Source organism: Ranitomeya imitator, chromosome 3 (genome assembly GCF_032444005.1).
Source record: "Ranitomeya imitator isolate aRanImi1 chromosome 3, aRanImi1.pri, whole genome shotgun sequence".
NCBI classification, from domain to species: domain Eukaryota; kingdom Metazoa; phylum Chordata; class Amphibia; order Anura; family Dendrobatidae; genus Ranitomeya; species Ranitomeya imitator.
This window is the reverse complement of record NC_091284.1, coordinates 358,341,010-358,366,774: the sequence shown is the minus strand read 5'-3', so window position 1 is coordinate 358,366,774 and position 25,765 is coordinate 358,341,010. Positions and strand designations below refer to the sequence as shown.

At 43.4% G+C, this 25,765-nt stretch overlaps 1 protein-coding gene across 1 annotated transcript in view; it reads right to left on the bottom strand.

Annotated features, from left to right (window-relative positions):
• Positions 1-25,765, bottom strand: part of CSF3R (colony stimulating factor 3 receptor) — a 111,576-nt gene that overhangs the window by 52,662 nt on the left and 33,149 nt on the right. Inside the window, exons 4-7 of the mRNA XM_069756878.1 lie at positions 5,748-6,023; positions 4,455-4,578; positions 4,177-4,364; positions 2,667-2,815 (exon numbers count right to left, since the gene is read on the bottom strand). Coding sequence (XP_069612979.1) covers positions 2,667-2,815; positions 4,177-4,364; positions 4,455-4,578; positions 5,748-6,023 — 737 coding nt within the window. The remainder of the gene's footprint in view (positions 1-2,666; positions 2,816-4,176; positions 4,365-4,454; positions 4,579-5,747; positions 6,024-25,765) is intronic.

Genomic DNA, 25,765 nt, shown 5'->3' with positions numbered 1-25,765 from the left:
CCACAATCACGCCTATCCTAAAAAGCCAATCCTCAACCCAACAGCCATGCCCAGCTATCGCCCAATATCGCTGCTCCCATTCGCTTCCAAACTCCTGGAGCAGCATGTCCACGCTGAACTTTCCTCCCACCTACATAGTAACATAGTAACATAGTTAGTAAGGCCGAAAAAAGACATTTGTCCATCCAGTTCAGCCTATATTCCATCATAATAAATCCCCAGATCTACGTCCTTCTACAGAACCTAATAATTGTATGATACAATATTGTTCTGCTCCAGGAAGACATCCAGGCCTCTCTTGAACCCCTCGACTGAGTTCGCCATCACCACCTCCTCAGGCAAGCAATTCCAGATTCTCACTGCCCTAACAGTAAAGAATCCTCTTCTATGTTGGTGGAAAAACCTTCTCTCCTCCAGACGCAAAGAATGCCCCCTTGTGCCCGTCACCTTCCTTGGTATAAACAGATCCTCAGCGAGATATTTGTATTGTCCCCTTATATACTTATACATGGTTATTAGATCGCCCCTCAGTCGTCTTTTTTCTAGACTAAATAATCCTAATTTCGCTAATCTATCTGGGTATTGTAGTTCTCCCATCCCCTTTATTAATTTTGTTGCCCTCCTTTGTACTCTCTCTAGTTCCATTATATCCTTCCTGAGCACCGGTGCCCAAAACTGGACACAGTACTCCATGTGCGGTCTAACTAGGGATTTGTACAGAGGCAGTATAATGCTCTCATCATGTGTATCCAGACCTCTTTTAATGCACCCCATGATCCTGTTTGCCTTGGCAGCTGCTGCCTGGCACTGGCTGCTCCAGGTAAGTTTATCATTAACTCTCATCTAACTTGCTCTTTGACAATCTACAATCTGGTTTCCGCCCCATCACTCAACTGAGACAGCCCTGACCAAAATCACTAATGACCTACTTACAGCCAAAGCTAACGGACAATACTCTGTATTCCTCCTTCTAGACCTGTCCTCTGCTTTTGACACAGTTGACCACTGCCTCCTACTACAGATGCTCTCCTCCTTTGGCATCAAAGACCTCACCCTATCCTAGATCGTCTCATACCTTTCCAACCGCACATTCAGCGTCTCCCACTCCCACACTACCTCCTCATTCTATCCTCTCTCTGTTGGAGTCCCCCAAGGCTCTGTTCTAGGACCCCTACTCTTTTCAATCTACACACTTGGCCTGGGACAACTCATAAAGTCCCGTGGTACTTATTCTGATGACACTTTCTGGCCCAGACGTCACCTCTCTGCTGTCCAGAATCCCGGAGTGTCTATCAGCCATATCCTCCTTCTCCTCTCGCTTCCTGAAACTGAAGGTGGACAAATCTGAACTCATCATCTTTCCTTCATCTCAAAGATCTTCCATACCTGATCTATCTATCGCAATTAACGACATCATGCTTTCCCCCGTACCGGAAGTTCGCTGCCTCGGACTAACCCCTGACTCTGCCCTGTCCTTCAAACCGCACATCCAAGCTCTTTCCACCTTCTGTCGGCTCCAGCTCAAAAATACCTTCAGAATCCGTCGTTTCTTTAACCGTCAATCTACTAAAATGCTTGTGCATGCCCTCATCATCTCACTACTGCAACATCCTTTTCTGTGGCCTCCCTGCTAACACCCTTGCACCTCTCCAGTCCATCCTTAACTCTGCTGCCCGACTAATTCATCTCTCTCCTCGCTACCCCTCTGCTTCCCCCCTCTGCAAATCTCTTCACTGGCTCCCATTCCCTCAGCGTATACAGTTCAAATTACTAATACTGACCTACAAAGCCATCCATAACCTGTCTCCTCCATATATCTCTGAACTAATCTCCCGATGTCTTCCCTCACGTAATCTCCGGTCCTCCCAAGACCTCCTTCTCTCCTCCACACTTATCCGCTCCTCACCTAACCGCCTCCAAGACTTCTCCAGAATATCCCCCATCCTCTGGAATTCTTTGCCCCAACACATCCAACTATCAACCACATTCGGATCCTTCAGACGGAACCTGAAAACCCACCTCTTCAGGCAAGCCTACAGCCTGCAGTGACCCCACTGCCTCCTCACCACTACTGAAGCTACCGCCTCACCAACACCTGAGCTCCTACAACCCTCAACATATTGTCTTCATCCCCACCATCCTGTAGAATGTAAGCCCGCAAGGGCAGGGTCGTCACCCCTCTGTATCAGTCTGTAATTGTTAGTATGCTTACTGTAAGTGATATCTGTAATTTGTATGTAACCCCTTCCCATGTACAGCACCATGGAATCAATGGTGCTATATAAATAAATAATAATAAGGAGATGTTCAATACGGGCCAAAGGCAGCCTATGTGTGCTCTATTATGGATTTGTGCAACAGCTGTGAGCATGAATCTTTAAATAAAATTCACACACCTCCCCATTTTATTGTGAGGTGTAACTAGGGGGTATATTTCATGAATATGATCATATGCACAGAGTTTTTCTAGCTGTGACGATCTCTGGTTTAGTATCAACATTGTTCTTCTTATGCTTATTGTAATGTTATACTGTGGTAAGATGATGAATGATAAACTGAGACATTTTTAGTTTTGGCATAGACTTTCGAGCATTGGTAAGCCCAAAGCATACCCAAGTTTGGCAGATGGCTCCTTTAGAAATAGGTTGAGAAATCATAAGACTTACCACAGTCCAATCCATCTCTGTATGCTCTTTGTAGCGAAGCTGACATCTCATGCCTTTTTTTAAAAAGTCTGCTTTCCCATATGTCCATTGTAATGAAATACAGTCGTTACGAGGTACAGCATCTTTAATTACGACTGGGTCAAGCTTCACTAAAATATAAATATACAACTACTTCAGAACATGAGATTTAATATTATCCTACATCCTTTATCATTCTACATTATCATTATGTAGAACTGATATAATTCTACTGTAGTATATAATTACAGTCCTCTATGTGTAATTTGTGTATGATCCACACTGTCACACAACTACAGTAAGTATGTACCACTCACATTTAAAGCACCACTCCAGCATCTTTTTATTTCAGCGCTGGAATGGTGCTACTAATCTAAGTTTCCTCCCCAAAGTATTATACTTACCAGCCGCCATCTTCAGCTCTTCCTGGCACCACTCCAGTCCCATGCCACCATCTTGTGACCCTAACTTCTAACTGATAGAAAAAGTGAGAGGTAACGGTCACAAGCTTTCAGTGTAAGTCTATGAGAACCTTGTTCTGGCCACGTTCTGGCTCTCATAGCCTTACATTGAGTTGTGACTTCCAGCTCTCCCACCAAACACTAGAGCAATTTAAGATCGACCGAAGCGGCGCCAAGAACAGGTGAAGACGACAGCTGGTAAGTAGAAGACAGAATTCCAGCGCTGCAATAAAAAAATGCTGGCGTGGTGCTTTATAGTTAAATTATTTACAGTTTGACCATTTGACATATGTTCCGTTTTGACAAGGAACTTAGAATACCCTTTTAATTGGTCACATATTTATAGAAATTCTGTCAGCACATTATGAGTGTTCAAACCCAGTACAGGCACTTGGTGCTTCACGACGGGGCCAATCATTTAAATGCACCTCCCCACCTGCTTGGTTTCCATCTATCTCCTCCCTTCTCAGACTCTATGAAGCCAGAGCTGTCAATCAAGGAAGAAGAAGGATGAAGATTAACAGAAAACAAGCAAGTGGGAATAAACAGTTTGAACAGTCATCCTGTGCTGACAGGGACCCTTTAAAAGGTGTTCTTCTCTCTGAACGAGTATCAACATCTGCAATCTAAAGTTATCCTTGACTACATGGATTGACAAGCAAGGCAACTATGGTAAAAAAAGGTGATGTTGTGGTATGAAGATTGGGAGGATGGAATGGATAATATAAAGCTCTAAATGGACCACAGTGCAAATATTACATGATAAGAAATACATCTATTTCTGTAACCAGTAAGATATGCACATCATAATTATCACTAGGATTTAGGAATTATGATCTCTTCAAGGTAGGGTCACATTTGTGATGACATATGAATTAGTGGCACTTTTGCTGACATTGTTTTGTGTTGTTATACTCAACACCTAATATTATTACAGAGTAATATAATGTATTATTAAATACTTACCCATTGCATTCATATGCAGCAACAAGGCTAACTGTACAATTCCCCTAAAAAAAATAAAAAATTACCTTCCAGTAATGGGGTCAGACAAAGAATGGACGAAGCAGCTGATCCAATCTTGTTTTGCACCGTCACTCGTACTGCTAGTTCTCTAAAATTCTCAAAATGCTCACGTGGAATGATGCAAAAGTTGTCCCCTTTTAAGGGATTACATACATATATATTGCTTCCATAACTTCTACATGTGTTGTCAGACCTGCGACAGACAATAATTTATAACTGTGAACCTGGAGGTGACAGGCATCCTTACAAATAGAGGCCGATAATCTTACATCTGCCAACTTACTTGAAAGCTGACAAAGTGACATTTTCTTGCAAGAGTGAGTTGTTCTGAAGTCGCCATGTGCAGTTGACGATGTTTTTGGAAATGCTCATTAAGCAGCTGATGTTGGTTGGTGGAGATGGAGGGTCTGAAAAACAGCAGATTTATAACATTTCATGTTTTTCAAATTTTCTTTATTTGTTTAGATTTTTTACATGTTTTTAAGGCGAAACACAAAAAAAAGTTTTGTTTTTTATTGATGTACATCTATTGGGGTTACCTGCATTCTCGTGCAATCAGTTTCCACAATCATAATATCTTGAACAATGCTTTCACACATTACTGTAGTGTGTAATGTAATAATGTCATTGTACTGTAACTCTATACACAATTCCTTATTTATAAATATACTCATTTAATATATATATATATATATATATATATATATATATATATATATATATATATACATATATATATATATATATATATAATTTTACTATTTATGACATAAGCTTCACTGCTACTGGATTCTTTCTCCTCGTCCGAGTTTTAATATCTTTTATACCTCTGCAATACAGGAGTGATCAAACAGAAATGCTTTGCTCAGACATCATTAAATACCCCATCAGCGCGTGCTAATCTTGGCATCACTTTACAGAGATCTGTATGCACCATCCAGACCCCCAAACTTCCCATATGGGCATGTAGGTCTTTAAAACATAATGCAATCTGCACCTTCCAGCATTACTGGAAATAAAGATGTTTCATTCCATATAAAAATGCGGTGCTCTGGGCATAATCTGAGCACTTCTCAAATCTCTGCCACTCCCCCCGAGTCTATTCCCCACAAAGTGCCATCTTCTTCTACTTGACTGACACCTCACTGGCTTGACTACATAGTCAGTGAGCTGTCAGTCAAGCAGAAGAAGGTGGTCCTAGGTGAGGATGTAGAGACTCAGGGGGTTCTTCAGGACACGAACAGCTCTTCTGCCTCATTTGCATATAGAATAAAACATCATTGCTTAAAAGAATAACTCAATTTAATTTTTCATAAGTCAGTAGAACTTGTGAAAGTGAGAAATGTTATAATGTAACGTATTAGAGAAATCTACTTTCTCCGTCAGGACTGATCATTCATTCTCACAGTTCATGGGTAAACTCTGTATTCAGTGAAGACATATTTTTTCACAGAGTAACTGGACTGAACAATCCCATGTAAAAGGCTTTTCATTCCTCATTTCATTTTTTAATAGGTGTAGTTTTAATGAAACTCCTAAAATCTGTTTATATTACACATCAAAAAGTGAAACTCACAACCAGCTTTGATTTTAACTTGGTCCATGGTCTGAAGTCCATCACCACTGCTTTCATAGCACTGCAGCAATCCTGAGGTTTTATTGAAGCTTTCAAAGTACACTGAACATGAGCTACCCTGAACATGGCTGTCTTGACTACACGGGACAAAATCATCATCTAGTTTCATCTTCACTTCAATCTTCTCATTCTTCTGAGAGCAGTGACAGGAAGCCGACATGGGAGAACCAAACTCAATGACTGAAGAAGCTACGATGATTCGACAGGACCGATTACCTATTAAAGGAGATGATGCAATGTGATTATTGTATGGCACTAAAAATGGAAAATGTAGATTTTTATTTGTATCTAATGTGAATTATATATGCAGAGAAGGAAATAGGCATGAACAATATATACATGTTTTCATTTAAAGTTTTGTGATATACAAGCAATGGAACATTTCAACAAAGAAGAAGGGGTGTAGAAGGGAATGGCAGAACAAAATATAGGGCTTTATTTTAGAGTTTGGGGACAAGATAAGGCTATGGAGAACTCTATTTACTTGCTCAGTCACCTATTACCATACCTGTATATGTAATATACTTATATATATATATACGGTATATATATATAAATATATACATATATATACATATATATATATATATATATATATATATATATATATGTATATATATGTATATATATGTATATATATATATATATATATATATATGTATATATATGTATATATATGTATATATATATATATATATATATACCGTATATATATATATATACATACATACAGTACATACACACACAGCTCTGGTAAAAATTAAGAGACCACTGCAAAATTTTCAGTTTGTCTGATTTTTCTCTTTATAGGTATGTTTTTGAGTAAAATGTATATTGTTCTTAACTACTGACAAAATGTCTCCGTAGTTCCAAGCAATAAAATTTTTATTTATTTTCTGAAAATGAGAAATGGTCAAAACAACAAAAAATGCATTGCTTGCAGACCTCAAATAATGCAAAAATATCACGTTCATAATCATTTAGAAACAAAAATACTAATGTTTTAACTCAGGAAGAGTTCAGAAATCAATATTTTGTGGAATAACCATGATTTTTAATCACAGCTTTCTTGTATCTTGGCATGCTTTCCACTAGTCTTTCACACTGCTTTTGGATGACCTTATGCCACTCTTGGTACCAATATTTAAGCAGTTCTTCTTTGTTTGATGGCTTGTGATTATCCATCTTCTTCTTGATTACATTCCAGAGGTTTTCAATGGGGTTCAGGTCTGGAGATTGAGCTGGCCATGACAAGGATTTGATGTGGTGGTCCTTCATCCACACCTTGATTGACCTAGCTGTGTGGCATGGCGCATTGTCCTGCTGGAAAAACAGTCCTCAGAGTTGGGGAACATTGCCTGAGCAGAAGGAATCAATTGTTTTTCCAAGATAACCTTGTATGCGGCTTGATTCATATGCCCTTCGCAAAGATTAACCTGCCCATTTCCAGCCTTGCTGAAGCAACCCCAGATCATCACCGATCCTCCACCAAATTTCACAGTGGGTGCAAGACACTGTGGCTTGTACGCCTCTCCAGGTCTCCGTCTAACCATTAGACAACCAGGTGTTGGGCAAAGCTGAAAAATAGACTCATCAGAGAAGATTACTTTACTCTAGTCCTCTATGGTCCAATCCTTATGGTCTTTGGCAAACTTCAGGTGGGCTCTCCTTTGCTTCTCATTGATGAAAGGTTTTTTCAAGCCTTACATGACTTGAGTCCTGCCTCTAGGAGCCTGCTACAAACTGTTCTTGCTGTGCACTTCACCCCAGTTGCCATTTGCCATTCCTTTTGTAGGTCACTTGATGTCATCCTGTGGTCGCTGAGTGACATTCGAATAAGATGACAGTCATCGCGGTCAGCGGAGGAGAGTAGTTTTTGCCCTCTGCCGGTGTGTAGCTTTGTTGTCCTCAATGTCTGCTGATTGACTTTGTTGTAATGGACTATCATCTTAGAAATATTTAGGATGGAGGCAACATGACGCTCACTGTGTCCCTCTGCTAGCAAAGCCTGAATTGAGCCCTTTTTTTCTTCACTCAATACATTTCTTTTCGACTCCATTGGCATGGTTAAAAGTTATTTTTTCATTCACATTACTTTTGGGATATCACTAGCACTTGTTTTGCCATCCAGCTTATCCTATTGCAAGAGGATTGTGAACACCACATATACTTTCCTTCATTAAAGAAGATTTGGTTCAGGTGATCACCTAATCAGAAGCACATTAAGTAGAATGAGGTGTACTCTGATTGGAATTCAACTGACACTGGAATGGAATGGCTGTCAGACATGTAGAGAAGCTGAATTGTATAAACTGTGCAGTGGTCTCTTCATTTTTTCTAGAGCTGTATATATATATATAGATACATATACATTCCTCAACATTGAAATTGCAACACAAAGAAAGAAAAGTCATGCAATAATTAGTGATGGGCGAGCACTAAAATGCTCGGGTGCTCGTTGCTCGGGTTGAGCAGATTGGAATACTCGGGTACTCAGCCAGAACAACGAGCCCAATGTAAGTCTAGGGAGACCCAAGTTATTTTACAGCAATCCCTCACGGGGATCCTTTTAAGGTCTAAAAACGTCAGAAAATGATGGAAACACTGCTCACATGACAGGGACATCATGGGGATCGCACCTGGAAGCATTCCTGACTCCTAGTTCACAGCTGTAATCATTTTTTTCCGAGATTCATGCCATTTTTTGCTGGGAAATATGTCAAGTTACATCCTTTGCAGATTAATGACTTGCCTGTAAGGCCAAATATTTAAACCCAGACCGAAAATTTCCTCCCCCACTTAGGCTTAGTTCAGACGCAGCGTTTTTGAAGTGTTTTTCAACTTAACATTGCTTTCAGCCACTACAAATGCATTCACTGGGAAATGTCATTGTAACATGTAACAACCCTAGCTGGCCATGTGGTGTGTGACACATAAGCAGACCCATCTTGTTTCATTTATGAAGGAGGGACTCTTAAAATCACAGAGGCCTATTTTTACTGGTGCATCATGCGGCATTAGTATTCTTAAAGGGCCATTATGAAACAGTGGGTCTCCTAAGCTGTTGCAGCCCATGCTGTAAGTGGATGGGCTGCCAAGAATTACGACGCACCACAATACCCCTGTGATAAGATGTCCAGGGGGGACTCCTGAAAAAGTGTTGCATTGAATTCAAGGCCTGCCCTGCTACCAATTCATATGCACCCCAATAAGCCTTTGAACCCACATAGTGGATGGGCCCATGAAAATCTACTTCACAATATGCATTTTGTACTCCTCACTCCTTTGTTTTACACATTGGCGGCAAGGCCAGCCCTGCTGCATAGTCATATACACCCCATTAGGCCTTGGAACCCACATACTGGATGGGCCCATGAAAAAGCACTTCACAATATGCATTTTGCACTCCATACTCCTTTGTTTTATACATTGGCAGGAAGGCCAGCCCTGCTGCATAGTCATATGCACCCCATTAGGCCTTGGAACCCACATACTGGATGGACCCAAGAAAATCCACTTCACAATATGCATTTTGTGCTGCACACTACTTTGTTTTATACATTGGCAGGATGGCGAGCCCTGCCTCATAGTCAGTCATATGAACCCCATTAGGCCTTCACACCAACATACTGGATGGGCCCAGGAAAAACCACTTCACAATATGCATTTTGTGCTCCATACTCCTTTATTTTATACATTGGCAGAAAAGCCACCCCTGCTGTATAGTCAGTCATATGCACCTCATTAGGCCTTGGAACCCACATACTGGATGGGCCCAGGAAAATCCACTTCACAATATGGAGAAGGCATTAGATCAGACCTTGAAGAAGATACATGACAATCAAACGCATAAATTCAACAGAGACATTAAAGACTATCAGCTTAAAACGGTATATAGGTGGGTTAAGTCTCAACCACAATCATACTCTAGAAATCGGATTGGCTCCTTTTCATCTCTGTCATCTGCTGGTGAAGTTTCCGATACATCTGGATCTTCTATGGTGACCCGTTCTGGGGTGGTCTATAAGAAGTCTCGTAAACGTAATTACCATCCCTATAGACGTCAGGACATCCCTTCACCAGACGATGGACAGAGCGATAATAAGGTAATAAACCTGAGTAAGCATCAATTGACATCTGCTGATTTGTCTCTGTTGAATAGAGGTTTTACCTTCTCTCCATCGGCAGGCCTTGACACGTTTACACTTGTCAAGGACCTTCATCTCTTTGCCAGTTCTCTTCTTTTTAAAAGGTATTTCTTTGATGATAATCTGCATACACTTTTTCCAACAGAGGAAGAACAAGTTGCCCTTAGGGTTTTGGAGGAGTTGTCGGACGAACACTTATCATCGGAGGGAGGTAGGATACCCCCATCTATTAGACCACACTCCAGGAGGTTTCCCCCCCTGTCCAATTGTAGTGCGATAGATCTGTTTGTACAGGTGGTTACAAGCGAATTTTTGAAAATTCCACAGCACATTCGGGGGGACAACTTAACTGGGGAGGAGCGACAACGTCTCCACCATCTGCAGCGCCTACCAGATGTGGTGCTTAAACCGGCGGACAAGGGGGGTAACGTTGTCATCTGGCCCATAGCCATGTATGAACATGAGGCTTTTCGCCAGTTGAGAGACTCGGTATGTTACAAGAGACTTACGTTTAACCCCTTTTCCGCCTTCAGCACACAGTTATCTAATATCCTTTCGGCTGCTGTAGATGGTGGGGTTATCACAAAGGACTTGGCCACTGCTTTGGTGGTCAAAGAACCTACAATTTCAACGTTCTACCTCCTCCCCAAGATCCATAAAGATATTAGTGTTCCCCCAGGACGTCCAATTGTTTCAGGTCGGGGAAACTTCCTGGAGAATATAAATAAATGGATAGACTCCATTTTACAACCGTTGGTGATGGGGCTCCCTTCCTTCCTAAAGGATATGACTCAGCTGCTCCGGATGGTTGATAGAATCTGTTTAGATCCTGATACGCTTCTGGTAGCGGCTGACGTCGAGTCCTTATACACGAGTATCCGTCATTGTGACGGTTTACGAGCGGTTAAGTATTATTTGGATTCGTCTGACCACTCCCCTGCCTTCAGGGCCTTGATACTTGAGCTGTTAGAGTTTACCCTGACGCATAATTTTTTTACTTTTAAGGGGTCCCTCTACCTACAACTCCAGGGCACTGCTATGGGGGCGGCCTTTGCCCCCTCGTATGCAAATTTGTTCCTGGGGTTGTGGGAGAGGGACCTCCTCCTGTCAGGTGAGCGGCCGTCGTCGGTGGACTGCGTCCTTCTTTGGACGCGGTACATCGACGATGTCTTTCTCATCTGGCAGGGTACTTCCTCTGCTTTGAATCAATTTTTTGAGGGTATTAACGGTAATAATTTAAATATTCGGCTTACCGTTAAGTACCATCCTAATGAAATTGAATTTTTGGATGTTGTCCTTCGGAGAGATACGGGTGGTAATATCTGCACCAATATCTACCGTAAACCAACATCAACGAATATGCTGCTGCACGCCTCCTCCTCACATCCAGCTCACATGGTCCGCTCAGTGCCAGTAGGACAGTTTTTACGACTTCGGCGCATTTGCTCAACGCAGGCACTATTTGAAGTGGAGTCCGAAAAACTTAAACGACGGTTTATTGAGAGGGGGTATAGCCGGCGAGTGATAAAAAGGGCCTATCATAGGGCTAAATGGTCAGATAGAAATCCATTACTCTATCAGAACAGGACTGGTAACAAAGACTCTGGAGTGGTGAGCTTTATCACCAGTTACAATTCCTGCTCTGAATCTATACGGACCTCTTTGACAAAGGCTTGGCCAATTCTGATGACGGACTCGACAATATAAAAAATTCTACCCCCGAGCCCTGCTATCACTTTTCGGCGGTCGAAAAATCTACGTGACTGTCTGGTACGCAGCCACTACAATGGTGGATCTAGCAGGACATTCCTAAATGATGTGCCCATTAGGGGGGGCTGCAGACCCTGTGGCCGCTGCGTCGCCTGTACTAATGTTGATCGTGTGGACTCGTTTGTAGATTCTACGGGTCGCAAAAACTACACAATCAAGAAATCAATCACTTGCACTACCACTAATGTGATTTATTATGCCACATGTCCATGCTCCCTGATATACGTGGGTTTGACAACACGCCAGCTCAAGATTCGGGTCAGGGAGCATGTGCGTGGCATTCAGGCGGCCAGTGGCCAGGGGGATGTGGCCCTCCTTAAAACAATACCCAGGCACTTTAAGTTGCACCATGGGTGCGATAGTAGTGGATTACGAGTTAGAGGTATTGATACTATTGATCTAGGTATTAGGGGTGGCAACATTTCTCAGCGATTGGCTCAACTCGAGTCTCGCTGGATCTGGACCCTCGATACGGTCCAACCACGTGGTTTGAATGAACACTTAAGCTTCTCGCCTTTCTTGTGATCACCTCTTACTGTGCCCTTGGCACTTTCTTTACCTTCCCGCTGCACCGGGTGTGTTTCGTGGTTTTAATCTTTTATTGTATTTTTATTGATTATTTTTTTGTGTTTTAGGTATTATTATTGATGTCTGTGTGTTCTTTATATTTGGCTACTGCTGGCATATGGAATGCAGTATCTGTTGGAATTTATCCGTACTCACAAGCTGACCGAAGAATCACATATTGGATTGGATCTACACGGAGTGTCCATCCCAATTGAAATTTGTCTCTCTCTGTATACATATCATCTGGAGATATATGACGTTGGAATGAGTCTCTTATAACCATTTTAATGGACAAGAGGGATATACTTGCGGACTGTGTATAGACTTTCTAGGTCCATTTGTGACTAGTCTGAGGAGATGCTTGTGCGTCATCATGTGTTATTTGTTATTTTTTGTTTTTTGTTTCTACTATATTGTATATTTGCATTCTGTGTGGCATGTATATTTTTATCTATCTGTCTATTTTCAGTATTGCAGTTAGCTGCGTTTTGTTCATATGCGCTGTTGCCCTTTTCTTTTCCCTGTTCCGATATGGCAGACCTGGATTATCTATCTCATCTGCGCATGTGCGCCTTTTTCTTCCCTCCCACCTGTGCGGCCGTGTTGGCTGAGCGTCCACCGTCCAGCGCCGCAGGGCCCTGCGTTGGTCTGGCGGCTGGCGCGATGCTATGCGGGCACAGGTGGGATGGATTATATTAGGTATATTACGGTAGTTACCGTGTTGATTCGTCTGCGGTGCTGGAATAGGAGATAAGTTACCGGTTGTTATGGTTACAGCAGTTCACTTCCGGTCCGCGATGTAGTACTTCCGGTTGGGCTATATTTAAGACACACGTTCGGCGTCTTTTCTTTATGCCCCCTGAAGAAGGAGTTTGGCCGAAACGCGCGTTGGGGTAGGCGTTTGGCCCCGGGAGGAGTCTGTACACTGCGCTCTACTTAGAGGTAACATATTATCTGGCGCTTATGTCTTCCCTTATGTCCTAGCGTCACTGGTTTATTATACACAGGGCTCTGATAGTTATACTCTATTTACACTTTGGATCTGTGTCCCTGTGTATAGATGGCGCCTGTATTTATTATCATATGACATTAGGCTCGGATTCATAATATTGTCAGCAGTTTGGATATTCTTATGACTCCGTCCCGGTTCCATACGCCTGTGTAACATCTTAGTCGGTGCAGCGTCCCCGTACACCGGGTTGCACCTCCGTCCTACCTGTTCCATTATTGTCCCATTATGATGTTTATTAATAAAGATTTTTCATATTTTGTATCACATGGACTTTAAGGTCGTTTTTTCGGGCCCTTGTGACCCATGTTTAGGTATATTTTGTTAGCGACTAGTCCGTTTATTTAGTCCTTTCTATTTTTGTCAGCAATAGATAATCTTGATTATGCTATATTTCGTCGTGCCTCTGTTTAATATGCATTTTGTACTGCCGTACTCCTTTGTTTTACACATTGGCAGGAAGGCCAGCCCTGCTGTATAGTCATATGCAACCCATTGCACCTTGGAACCCACATACTGGATGTGCCCATGAAAATCCACTTTACAATATGCATTGTGTGCTCCATACTCCTTTGTTTTATACATTGGCCGGAAGGCGAGCCCTGCTGCATTGTCATTCATATGCACCCCATTAGGCCTTGGAACCCAGATACTGGATGGGCCCAGGAAAATCCACTTCACAATATGCATTGTGTGCTCCATACTCCTTTGTTTTATACATTGGCAGAAAGGCCAGCCCTGCTGCATAGTCATATGCACCCCATTAGGCCTTGGAACCCACATACTGGATGGACCCAGGGAAATCAACTTCACAATATGCATTTTGTACTCCCGTACTCCTTGGTTTTATACATTGGCAGCAAGGCCAGCCCTGCTGCATAGTCATATGCACCCTATTAGGCCTTGGAACCCACATACTGGATGGGCCCAGGAAAATCTACTTCACAATATGCATTTTGTGCTCCATACTCCTTTGTTTTATACATTGGCAGAAAGGCGAGCCCTGCTGTATAGTCAGTCATATGCACCTCATTAGGCCTTGGAACCCACATACTGGATGGGCCCATGAAAATCCACTTCACAATATTCCTTTTTGTGCTCCAAACTCCTTTGTTTTATACATTGGCAGAAAGGCGAGTCCTGCTGCATAGTCATATGCACCCCATTAGTCCTTGGAACCCACATACTGGATGGGCCCAGGAAAATCCACTTCACTTTTTGGTCCTAGGTGCATTCCGTTAGCTGATCACGTGGAGTACCACGTGCATGTGACGTCACGCGAGGTCCTGCACCTCGCCGGCAATTCCATTTTCTAAGCGCGAGTTCACCGCTGAAGGTCTGGAACACACCGCATGTGAGGTAACGGGTAACTGTCACCGGCCGGGACAGTTTTATACCCACTCCCTCGCATATATATTTTTAAGCACAGCACTTTATATTTATCCGTGAAGATCATCAGAATCAATAGGAAAATACGGTAACCGTTCATATCTGGGAAGACCTCTAGAATTAACAGGAAAACCTGGCAACTGCTTATATGTGGGAAACAGACGCCAAATGCTAAGTAGGTAATTAAGCATAGTGTGAATGTTTTTCTAAAAAGAAAGCTTTTCTTGTTGTATCGGCACCTCCAGCGCGATCACATACATATATATAGTCCTTGTGTTCGCACACCTGGCATTTGACACTTTTGTAGTGGTGTCTGTGTATTTGCTGCAGGAGGGTGACCGAGGAATGTGCAGCGCCTCTGGTTGTTTTTAATTCTGCTTCTTCTTCTTCACAATATGCATTTTGTGCTCCATACTCCTTTGTTTTATACATTGTCAGGAAGACGAGCCCTGCTGCATAGTCAGTCATATGCACCCCATTGGGCCTTGGAACCAACATACTGGATGGGCCTAGGAAAATCCAGTTCACAATATGCATTTTGTGCTCCATACTCCTTTGTTTTATACTTTAGCAGGAAGGCGAGCCCTGCTGCATAGACATATGCACCCCATTAGGCCTTGGAACCCACATACTGGATGGGCCCATGAAAGTCTACTTCACAATATGCATTTTTAGCTCCATACTCCTTTGTTTTATACATTGGCAGGAAAGCGAGCCCTGCTGCATAGTCAGTCATATGCACCACATTAGACCTTGGAACTCACATACTGGATGGGCCCAGGAAAAACCACTTCACAATATGCATTTTGTGCTCCATACTCCTTTGTTTTACACATTGGCAGGAAGGTGAGCCCTGCTGCATAATTAGTCTTATGCACCCCATTGGGCCTTGGAACCAACATACTGGATGGGCCTAGGAAAATCCAGTTCACAATATGCATTTTGTGCTCCATACTCCTTTGTTTTATACTTTAGCAGGAAGGCGAGCCCTGCTGCATAGACATATGCACCCCATTAGGCCTTGGAACCCACATACTGGATGGGCCCATGAAAGTCTACTTCACAATATGCATTTTTAGCTCCATACTCCTTTGTTTTATACATTGGCAGGAAAGCGAGCCCTGCTGCATAGTCAGTCATATGCACCACATTAGACCTTGGAACTCACATACTGGATGGGCCCATGAAAATCCACTTCACAATATTCCTTTTTGTGCTCCAAACTCCTTTGTTTTATACATTGGCAGAAAGGCGAGTCCTGCTGCATAGTCATATGCACCCCATTAGTCCTTGGAACCCACATACTGGATGGGCCCAGGAAAATCCACTTCACTTTTTGGTCCTAGGTGCATTCCGTTAGCTGATCACGTGGAGTACCACGTGCATGTGACGTCACGCGAGGTCCTGCACCTCGCCGGCAATTCCATTTTCTAAGCGCGACTTCACCGCTGAAGGTCTGGAACACACCGCATGTGAGGTAACGGGTAACTGTCACCGGCCGGGACAGTTTTATACCCACTCCCTCGCATATATATTTTTAAGCACAGCACTTTATATTTATCCGTGAAGATCATCAGAATCAATAGGAAAATACGGTAACCGTTCATATCTGGGAAGACCTCTAGAATTAACAGGAAAACCTGGCAACTGCTTATATGTGGGAAACAGACGCCAAATGCTAAGTAGGTAATTAAGCATAGTGTGAATGTTTTTCTAAAAAGAAAGCTTTTCTTGTTGTATCGGCACCTCCAGCGCGATCACATACATATATATAGTCCTTGTGTTCGCACACCTGGCATTTGACACTTTTGTAGTGGTGTCTGTGTATTTGCTGCAGGAGGGTGACCGAGGAATGTGCAGCGCCTCTGGTTGTTTTTAATTCTGCTTCTTCTTCTTCACAATATGCATTTTGTGCTCCATACTCCTTTGTTTTATACATTGTCAGGAAGACGAGCCCTGCTGCATAGTCAGTCATATGCACCCCATTGGGCCTTGGAACCAACATACTGGATGGGCCTAGGAAAATCCAGTTCACAATATGCATTTTGTGCTCCATACTCCTTTGTTTTATACTTTAGCAGGAAGGCGAGCCCTGCTGCATAGACATATGCACCCCATTAGGCCTTGGAACCCACATACTGGATGGGCCCATGAAAGTCTACTTCACAATATGCATTTTTAGCTCCATACTCCTTTGTTTTATACATTGGCAGGAAAGCGAGCCCTGCTGCATAGTCAGTCATATGCACCACATTAGACCTTGGAACTCACATACTGGATGGGCCCAGGAAAAACCACTTCACAATATGCATTTTGTGCTCCATACTCCTTTGTTTTACACATTGGCAGGAAGGTGAGCCCTGCTGCATAATCAGTCTTATGCACCCCATTAGGCCTTGGAACCCACATACTGGATGGGCCCAGGAAAATTCACTCGTATTTTTTAATGGCATGATGGTTCCCTCTTTGCACAATTATTTATAGGAGAATTTGGCAATTTTATATTACATGTTTCTAATACTATTTTTCAGATACGGCTTTAAAAAAAGGCTAATACTTGCAATACTAGGCAATTTTATTGCATTGCAAACTACAAAATTCAAGGAATAGTATGATTGAATAGTGTGAGTGCGTACACTTTTGTATGTGTTAACATACACAGGTTAATAAGTACATATAAGGATTAAATAAATATAGTGATTACGTATATATGAAGATTAACTACATACAGTATACTTAGATCATCACCAAGAGGCTTTTAAACAACATCTGTCTGGAATATCAGAGAAGCAACGCCAAGACAAAGAACCCCTGGGAGATTACCTACACTGCATGGGTGTCCCCAATTATGCAGGTGTCAGCACATTGTACTCATACAGGTACCCCAGTTTTGGCATCTGCCTTAGTCATGTGCCTTAGTCATGTTTCTCTGGTCTTATATAGTGAATAACACTATGCAGTAACTCTAGTTTAACCCACACCTTCAAGTGGCCACTTTCAAGGTTGGATGAAAGTGAGATATCATGGAGTCATCAGACGAGGGGCCATAAACCCCTAGAAAATTAAAGCCACAAAGATTTAGATCAAACCAGCATCGGCATAGTTTCAGTAAACCTTAATGTTTTACAATGACAAACAGCAAACCTATAGAGGCTTAGAATTGTTTTTGAAGTGAATAAACAAACATTTATCAAGATTGTGTCACTATGAGCATTGTCTGTCACATCTCTAAATGTTTTACAAGAAATGCAGCTATGTGATTGTCTGAATGCATTCGGTATACGGTATTTCAATCTTGTTTACAAATCGCCATTTGTATATTCTCCATTTGTACATTTGAGGCAGACAAAATTAAGGCTTGCAAGGAGAGAAACTAATATAGTGGACAAAGCTATATCTTTAATGAACTACTGAGGCAAAGTAACAGCATTGCTTTATCAAATTTATATGAAGTGTATTGTGTCCAATGTTAGCTACCAGGCAACACAAAAAGGAGCTTTTCAAGTGAGCTCTTTAAGGTACACAAATGTTATGAAAGGGTTTGCCAACAAGGATGTTGTTTCACCAATGGGGGTACCTTTTGTAAAAATAGACTAGTGCCATCACAGCCCCCCTTGACCAAACTTCACCGGCCTATAACAGTACAAAGCATGTTCACCCTGGTGATCTAGTGGCAGTTAAACAGGAGACATTGCAGGAGACCGAGTAAAGAAGTAGGCCCAAAGTAATGTCATGCCCAATTCCCCAATGTGTTGTCCTTTTTGGACTTAAAAATATAGTGCAATCACAGCCCATTTGCCCAAAATTCACTGGCTTATAACAGTACAGACTACGTTCACTCTGGTGATCTAGTGGCAGTTAAACAAGAGACACTGTAGGAGACAGAGTTAAGAAGTAGGCCCAATGGAATGCCATGCCCAATTCCCCAATGCGGGGTCCTTTTTGGACTGATTAAAATTGTGCCATCACAGCCCCCTAGCCCTAAATGCACCGTACAGACCACATTCACCCTGGTGATCTACTGGCAAGAAGTGGACAGATTGCAGGAGACCGAGTTAAGAAGTAGGCCCAAAGTAATGTCATGCCCAATTCCCCAATGTAAAATTCGTTTTTTAAAAAATAAAAGAGTGGCATGACAGCCCCCTTTGCCAAAATGCACCGTACAGAGCACGTTGACCGTGGTGATCTAGTGGCAGGTATAGGACAGATTGCAGGAGACCGAGTTAAAAAGTAGGCCCAAAGTAATGTCATGTCCAATTCCCCAATGTAAAATCCTTTTTTTTTTAAATAAAAGAGTGGCATGACAGCCCCCTTGGTCAAAATGCACCATACAGGTGCGTTCACCGTGGTGATCTACTGGCAGGAACTGAACAGATTGCAGGAGACCGAGTTAAGAAGTAGGCCCAAAGTAATGTCATGTTCAATTCCCCAATGTGGGGTCCTGTTTTTACAAAATAAAATAGTGACTTTACAGCCCCCGTACCCAAAAATCACCGGCCTATAACAGTACAGAGCACGCTCACTCTGGTCATCTAGTGGTTCTGGATGATGAGGATGAGGATAAGGAGGAGGAGAACAACAAACAGACCAAATGTGGAAGCGTATACCCATGTGTGGTTGTGAAGAGGTGCATGAGAATACACCTCCCCAAAAGAGAGAATGTATTTTAGGCTATGTTTCGCTGTTTTCACTTGGTGGTGTACAAAAGTCTTTTCCAATCCAGGCCTTGTTCATTTTTATGAGAGTCAGCCTGTCAGCATTTTCAGTTGACAGGCAGATGCGCTTATCTGTTATAATTCCATAATCGGCACTAAAAACCCTCTCTAACAGAACGTTAGCAGCAGAGCAGGCCAGGACCTCCAAGGTGTAGAGAGCCAGTTCATGCCGTATGGGCAGCTTGGATACCCAATAATTAAAAGGCACAAAGGAATCACAGAGGACATTTGTACGATCTGCAATGTACTCCCTCACCATCTTCAAAAACATTGCACTTCTTGTAACAGCACCCTTTGCATCTGTGCCATCACAATGGGAGGGAGAAACCTGTCCCAGAACTTTCCCATTGTTCTCCTGCCTGAGCTGGATTGCACTTCTGTCTCTCTCGCTTGGACTCCTTGGTTGTACAACAAACTCTGACTTCTCCTGCCAGCGTTCTCACATGGGAATTTTCTAAGTAATTCTGCTACAAGGGCCCTCTGGTACTGCAACATTTTAGTACACCTCCCTGCTTCTGGTAGAAGAGATTGAATGTTCTCCTTGTAGCATGGGTCTAGAAGTGTCACCAACCAGTAATGAGTGTCAGGAAAAATGTTTATAATGCGAGGGTCACGTGAAACACAGCGCAACATAAAGTCAGCCATGCGTGCCAGACTGCTAACAGGCAAGACTTCCGTGTCCTCACCAACAAGACGACTGACCATGCTGTCCTCCTCATCCTCATCCTCCTCCTCACTGTCCTCAGGCCATCCTCGCAGAACAGAAGCTAATACAGATGTGTTTGTAGTACCATCTATAGTGCATGAAAGTAGCTCCTGTTCTTCCTCCTCCTCATTGCCGACCAATCCAAGTTGAGAAGACATGAGGCTGGGCTGAGTGTAATTCCCCTGTATGTTTCCTTGCTCCATGTCCTTGTGCTCCACCTGCAATGCATCCTCTTTGATTGTGAGCAGAGAGTTTTTCAGAATGCTGAGAAGCGGGATGGTGATGCTAATTATGGTGTCATCGCCGCTCACCATCTTGGTGCAGTCCTCAAAGTTTTGGAGGATGTTGCGTATGTCTGACATCCATGTCCAGTCCTGAGGTCTTATGTGTGGAGTCTACATTTCAAAAACCTGACCTGCACATCCAAACATAGACTCAGTGTGAACAGGTGCTGAACCTAGAGTCGCCAACTCGTATATAGTTAAGTAAATAAGGCAGCACACTGCAGCGCTAGAACATACAAACTTGAAATACGAAATTTGAACTGCATTACTGTACTAGAAATATGAAAAATGAGAGCGTTTAGCGCATAAAAATGGCCAATTTTATGTGTACCTGGTAGCCCCTTTACGGCATCTCTCTTATACCAGGTCCTACGCTTGCCTTACCTCGCTGAGAATAAACGTCTCCATCTGAATGGGTACATGTGAAAACCTCTTCCTAGACTAGAATTCTCTCTCTCTGTGGAGGGGTATTGGACCTGCTGTAATTACAACACCTGTAGGCTAGGAGACGGAGTGCACGATCAGAAGGCTAGAGAATACATTTCAAAAACCTGACCTGCACATCCAAACATAGACTCAGTGTGAACAGGTGCTGAACCCAGAGTCGCCAACTCGTATATAGTTAAGTAAATAAGGCAGCACACTGCAGCGCTAGAACATACAAACTTGAAATACGAAATTTGAACTGCATTACTGTACTAGAAATATGAAAAATGAGAGCGTTTAGCGCATAAAAATGGCCAATTTTATGTGTACCTGGTAGCCCCTTTACGGCATCTCTCTTATACCAGGTCCTACGCTTGCCTTACCTCGCTGAGAATAAACGTCTCCATCTGAATGGGTACATGTGAAAACCTCTTCCTAGACTAGAATTCTCTCTCTCTGTGGAGGGGTATTGGACCTGCTGTAATTAAAACACCTGTAGGCTAGGAGACGGAGTGCACGATCAGAAGGCTAGAGAATACATTTCAAAAACCTGACCTGCACATCCAAACATAGACTCAGTGTGAACAGGTGCTGAACCTAGAGCCGCCAACTCGTATATAGTTAAGTAAATAAGGCAGAACACTGCAGTGCTAGAACATACAAACTTGAAATACGAAATTTGAACTGCATTACTGTACTAGAAATATGAAAAATGAGAGCGTTTAGCGCATAAAAAGGGCCAATTTTATGTGTACCTGGTAGCCCCTTTACGGCATCTCTCTTATACCAGGTCCTACGCTTGCCTTACCTCGCTGAGAATAAACGTCTCCATCTGAATGGGTACATGTGAAAACCTCTTCCTAGACTAGAATTCTCTCTCTCTGTGGAGGGGTATTGGACCTGCTGTAATTAAAACACCTGTAGGCTAGGAGACGGAGTGCACGATCAGAAGGCTAGAGAATACATTTCAAAAACCTGACCTGCACATCCAAACATAGACTCAGTGTGAACAGGTGCTGAACCTAGAGTCGCCAACTCGTATATAGTTAAGTTAATAAGGCAGTACACTGCAGCGCTAGAACATACAAACTCGAAATACGAAATTCTAGCCTTCTGATCGTGCACTCCGTCTCCTAGCCTACATGTGTTTTAATTACAGCAGGTCCAATACCCCTCCACAGAGAGAGAGAATTCTAGTCTAGGAAGAGGTTTTCACATGTACCCATTCAGATGGAGACGTTTATTCTCAGCGAGGTAAGGCAAGCGTAGGACCTGGTATAAGAGAGATGCCGTAAAGGGGCTACCAGGTACACATAAAATTGGCCATTTTTATGCGCTAAACGCTATCATTTTTCATATTTCTAGTGCAGTAATGCAGTTCAAATTTCGTATTTCAAGTTTATATGTTCTAGCGCTTATGTGTGGAGTCTGACCTGAAATTCGACCTCCCTGTTGATGTTGGTAGTCAACAATGGCCCTCTTCTGCTCACAAATCCTTTCCAACATATGCAGCGTAGAGTTCCAGCGCGTGGGGACATCACACAACAGTCGGTGAGCTGGAAGCTGAAAACGCTGCTGAAGCACGACAAGGCGGCTGAAGCTGTAGCTAACTTTCTTAAATGGGCAGACAGACGGCGTACTTTCACTAGCAGATCTGGCAGCTCCGGGTAGGTTTTCAGAAAATGTTGAACCACAAGATTAAGCACTTGGGCCAAGCAAGGTACGCGTGTAAGCTCATCTTACCTCAGAGTTGCCACCAGGTTTCGGCCATTGTCACACACAACCATGCCTAGCTGTAGGTTCAGCGGTGTCATCCAAACATCTGACTGCTCTTTCAGCGCTGTCCACAACTCTTCTGCATTGTGCGGTTTGTCACCTATGCAGATTAGCTTCAGCACAGCCTGTTGCCGCTAGGCTGAGGCAATGCTGCAGTGCTTCGAGTTTCTGACTGGTGTGTTGATTTCAGAGATGAGGATGAAGAGGAGGAGGAGGAGGTGCAGGAGCTGTAGACTGTGGGGGCAACCCTGATTGACGTAGGGCCAGCAATCCTCGGCGTGGGGAGGATGTGTTCCATCCCAAGGTCCTACTGGGTCCCGGCTTCCACTATGTTAACCCTGTGTGCCGTCATTGAGATGTACCATCCCTGCCCACAAGCACTTGTCCATGTGTCCATGGTTAGGTGGACTTTCCCGGTAACAGCATTGTTGAGGGCACGGGTAATGTTGTGGGACACATGCTGGTGTAATGCTTGTACGGCACACCGGGAGAAATAGTGGCGACTGGGGAACGAGTACCTTGGGATGGTCGCCGCCATCAGGTTGTGGAAAGCTTCCAACTCAACAAGCCTAAAAGGCAGCATTTCTACATTTCTAGCGCAAGCAGAAGAGAAATATTAGAATTAAGGACTGTGGCCTGTGCGGCATTGGCTGGGTATTTCCGCTTGTGTTCCAAAGACAGGGTTATAGACAACTGAATGTTGTGATGGGACAAGGATGTGGACGCACTTGCTGATTGTGCTGCTTGACTGTGGGCCACAACAGGTGAAGAGCTAGAGGCATCTTCACATGCACGGTGTTCTGGGGATTGGCTTCTACGCAAAACAGTGGAAGAAGCAGTGATGTGACCAGCAGGCAGTGGTCCTTGAGCCTGGGGTTCGGCCCACAAAGTCGGTGCTTTGCTTGCATGTGCCTGGTTGTTTTGCTACCCCTGCTGATGCGGCATGGCAGGTGCTGCTAATGGCCTGTTTGGGGTTATCGGCAGAGTCTTTAAAAAAATAACCAGACTCGGGAAGATCTAACAGTTGGAATGGCAACTTCACTCATGTTGGTGTTACTGGGAATGGATGCACGCCTTCTGTCTGTGGCCACCACACTGTTTCTTCCTGCCTGTTGGGGGATATGCCTCCTTCTCCATTTGTGGTGCTGTCCTCGCTATGCATGTCCTCCTGCCAGGTTGGGTCAGTCACTATGTCATCCACCACCTCGTCTTCCACATCCGCACCCTGCTCCTCCTCCTGACTTTCTGGCAATTGTGTCTCATCATCGTCCACCTCTTGTGACACTTTCCCACCATCACCTTCATGTGACCGGGGCTGGTCAAAGCTTTGGGCAGCTCTACATGCGTTCTCATCTTTCCCCACTTCAAGTTGACTGGCAGAGATTTCTGAATCTTGAAATTGAAAACTGAACAGCTCTTCAGAGTGTCCAAGTGTGGGATCAGTTGTCTCAGGGCACTCGGCATGGTGGGAGGAAGGAGGATGAGGGTGAGGAATATCCTGGCCACACTCACGGCTACTCAGAGTTGACTGTGTGGAAGACAAGGTGGTGGTGGTGGCTAAGTGACTGGAAGTATTATCCACTATCCAACCAACAACCGTTTCACACTGCTCTGGCTTCAATAGTGGTGTGCTGCGGTCACCTAGAAACTGGGACAGGAAGGTCGAGCGAGAAGATGTGGGTCTTTGTTGTTGCCCACGGCCTCGGCCTCTGGATGCACCATCAGCATCACGTCCACTTCCCCGCCCCTTACCTTAACCATTTTAAATGGACTACTGCACTATTTCAAATGCTCAACAGAAATGTCTTTATTAGTAGCGAAATAATCTGTGATCAGTATGACTGCAAATCTACGATTTTTCAAACCCAAACACCAGGCAGGCCTCAGCCTGATCTAACAGACTGTATTCAATTTTTGGGGGCTTTTTTTTTAACGTTAATTTATGTGAAATAGTATAGTGCCGTATAGAATTTGAGTATCACACAGCCAAAAAATAAGTACACCGGCCTCCAATGCCAAAACTTGGAGCAGAGATATATGACGGCTGTAACAGAAAGACCACACTGGCAAATCTGTGGTCTTTCAATTTTTTTTAATGCTAAATAGCGCTGTATAGAATTTTAGTATCACACAGCCAAAAAATAAGTACACCGGCCTCCAATGCCCAAACTTGGAGCAGAGATATATGACGTCTGTAACAGAAATACCACACTGGCAAATCTGTGGCCTTTCAATTTTTTTTTAATGCTAAATAGCACTGTATAGAATTTGAATATCAGACAGCCAAAAAATAAGTACACCTGCCTCCAATGAACAAACTTGGAGCACGCAGATATATGAGGCCTTTTTCGGTGAATTTAAAACACCAAGTGCTGTAGATAAGCTCCGATGTAACTTGAAAGATAAGAAAAATAAGCAAGATTATGCTCACCCAGTGGCAGTCCGTTGCGGTCCAGGTCCGATGGCCGTCGCAGGTCCAGGTCCGGCGCCTCCCATCTTCATGCGATGACGTCCTCTTCCTTGCTTCTGTCACGGCTCATGTGCAGGTGTAATTCTCTGTCCTGTTGAGGGCAGATCGAAGTACTGCAGTGCACAGGCACCGTAAAAGCTCAGAGAGGCCCAGCGCCTGCACACTGCAGTACATTACTCTGCCCTCAACAGGGCAAATCAGTACGCCTGCGCAGGAGCCACGATACGAAGCAAGGAGGATGATGACAGGCACTGGGCCTCTCTAAGCTTTTCCGGCGCCTGCGCACTGCAGTACTTCGATCTGCCCTCAACAGGGTAGAGAATTACGCCTGCGCATGAGCCGCGACAGAAGCAAGGAAGAGGACGTCATCGCATGAAGATGGGAGGCGCTGGACCCGGACCTGCGATGCCCATCAGACCTGGACTGCCCCTGGGTGAGTATAATCAAACTTGTTTTTCTTATTTTTCTTGTTACATTGGGGGGCTTATTTAAAGCATTACAGAATTCTGTAGATAAGCCCCTAATGGCGGTGGCCGCAGCTTATATGTGAAAAATGAGTTGAAAGATTCCTTTTAATCAAATGAGTTGCCAAATTAATTGAAAATCTAGTCTAGACATTGACAAGGTTCGAAAAAAAGATTTTATTTGAAATAAAAATTTTCTCCTTCAAACTTTGCTTTCGTCAAAGAATGCTCCTT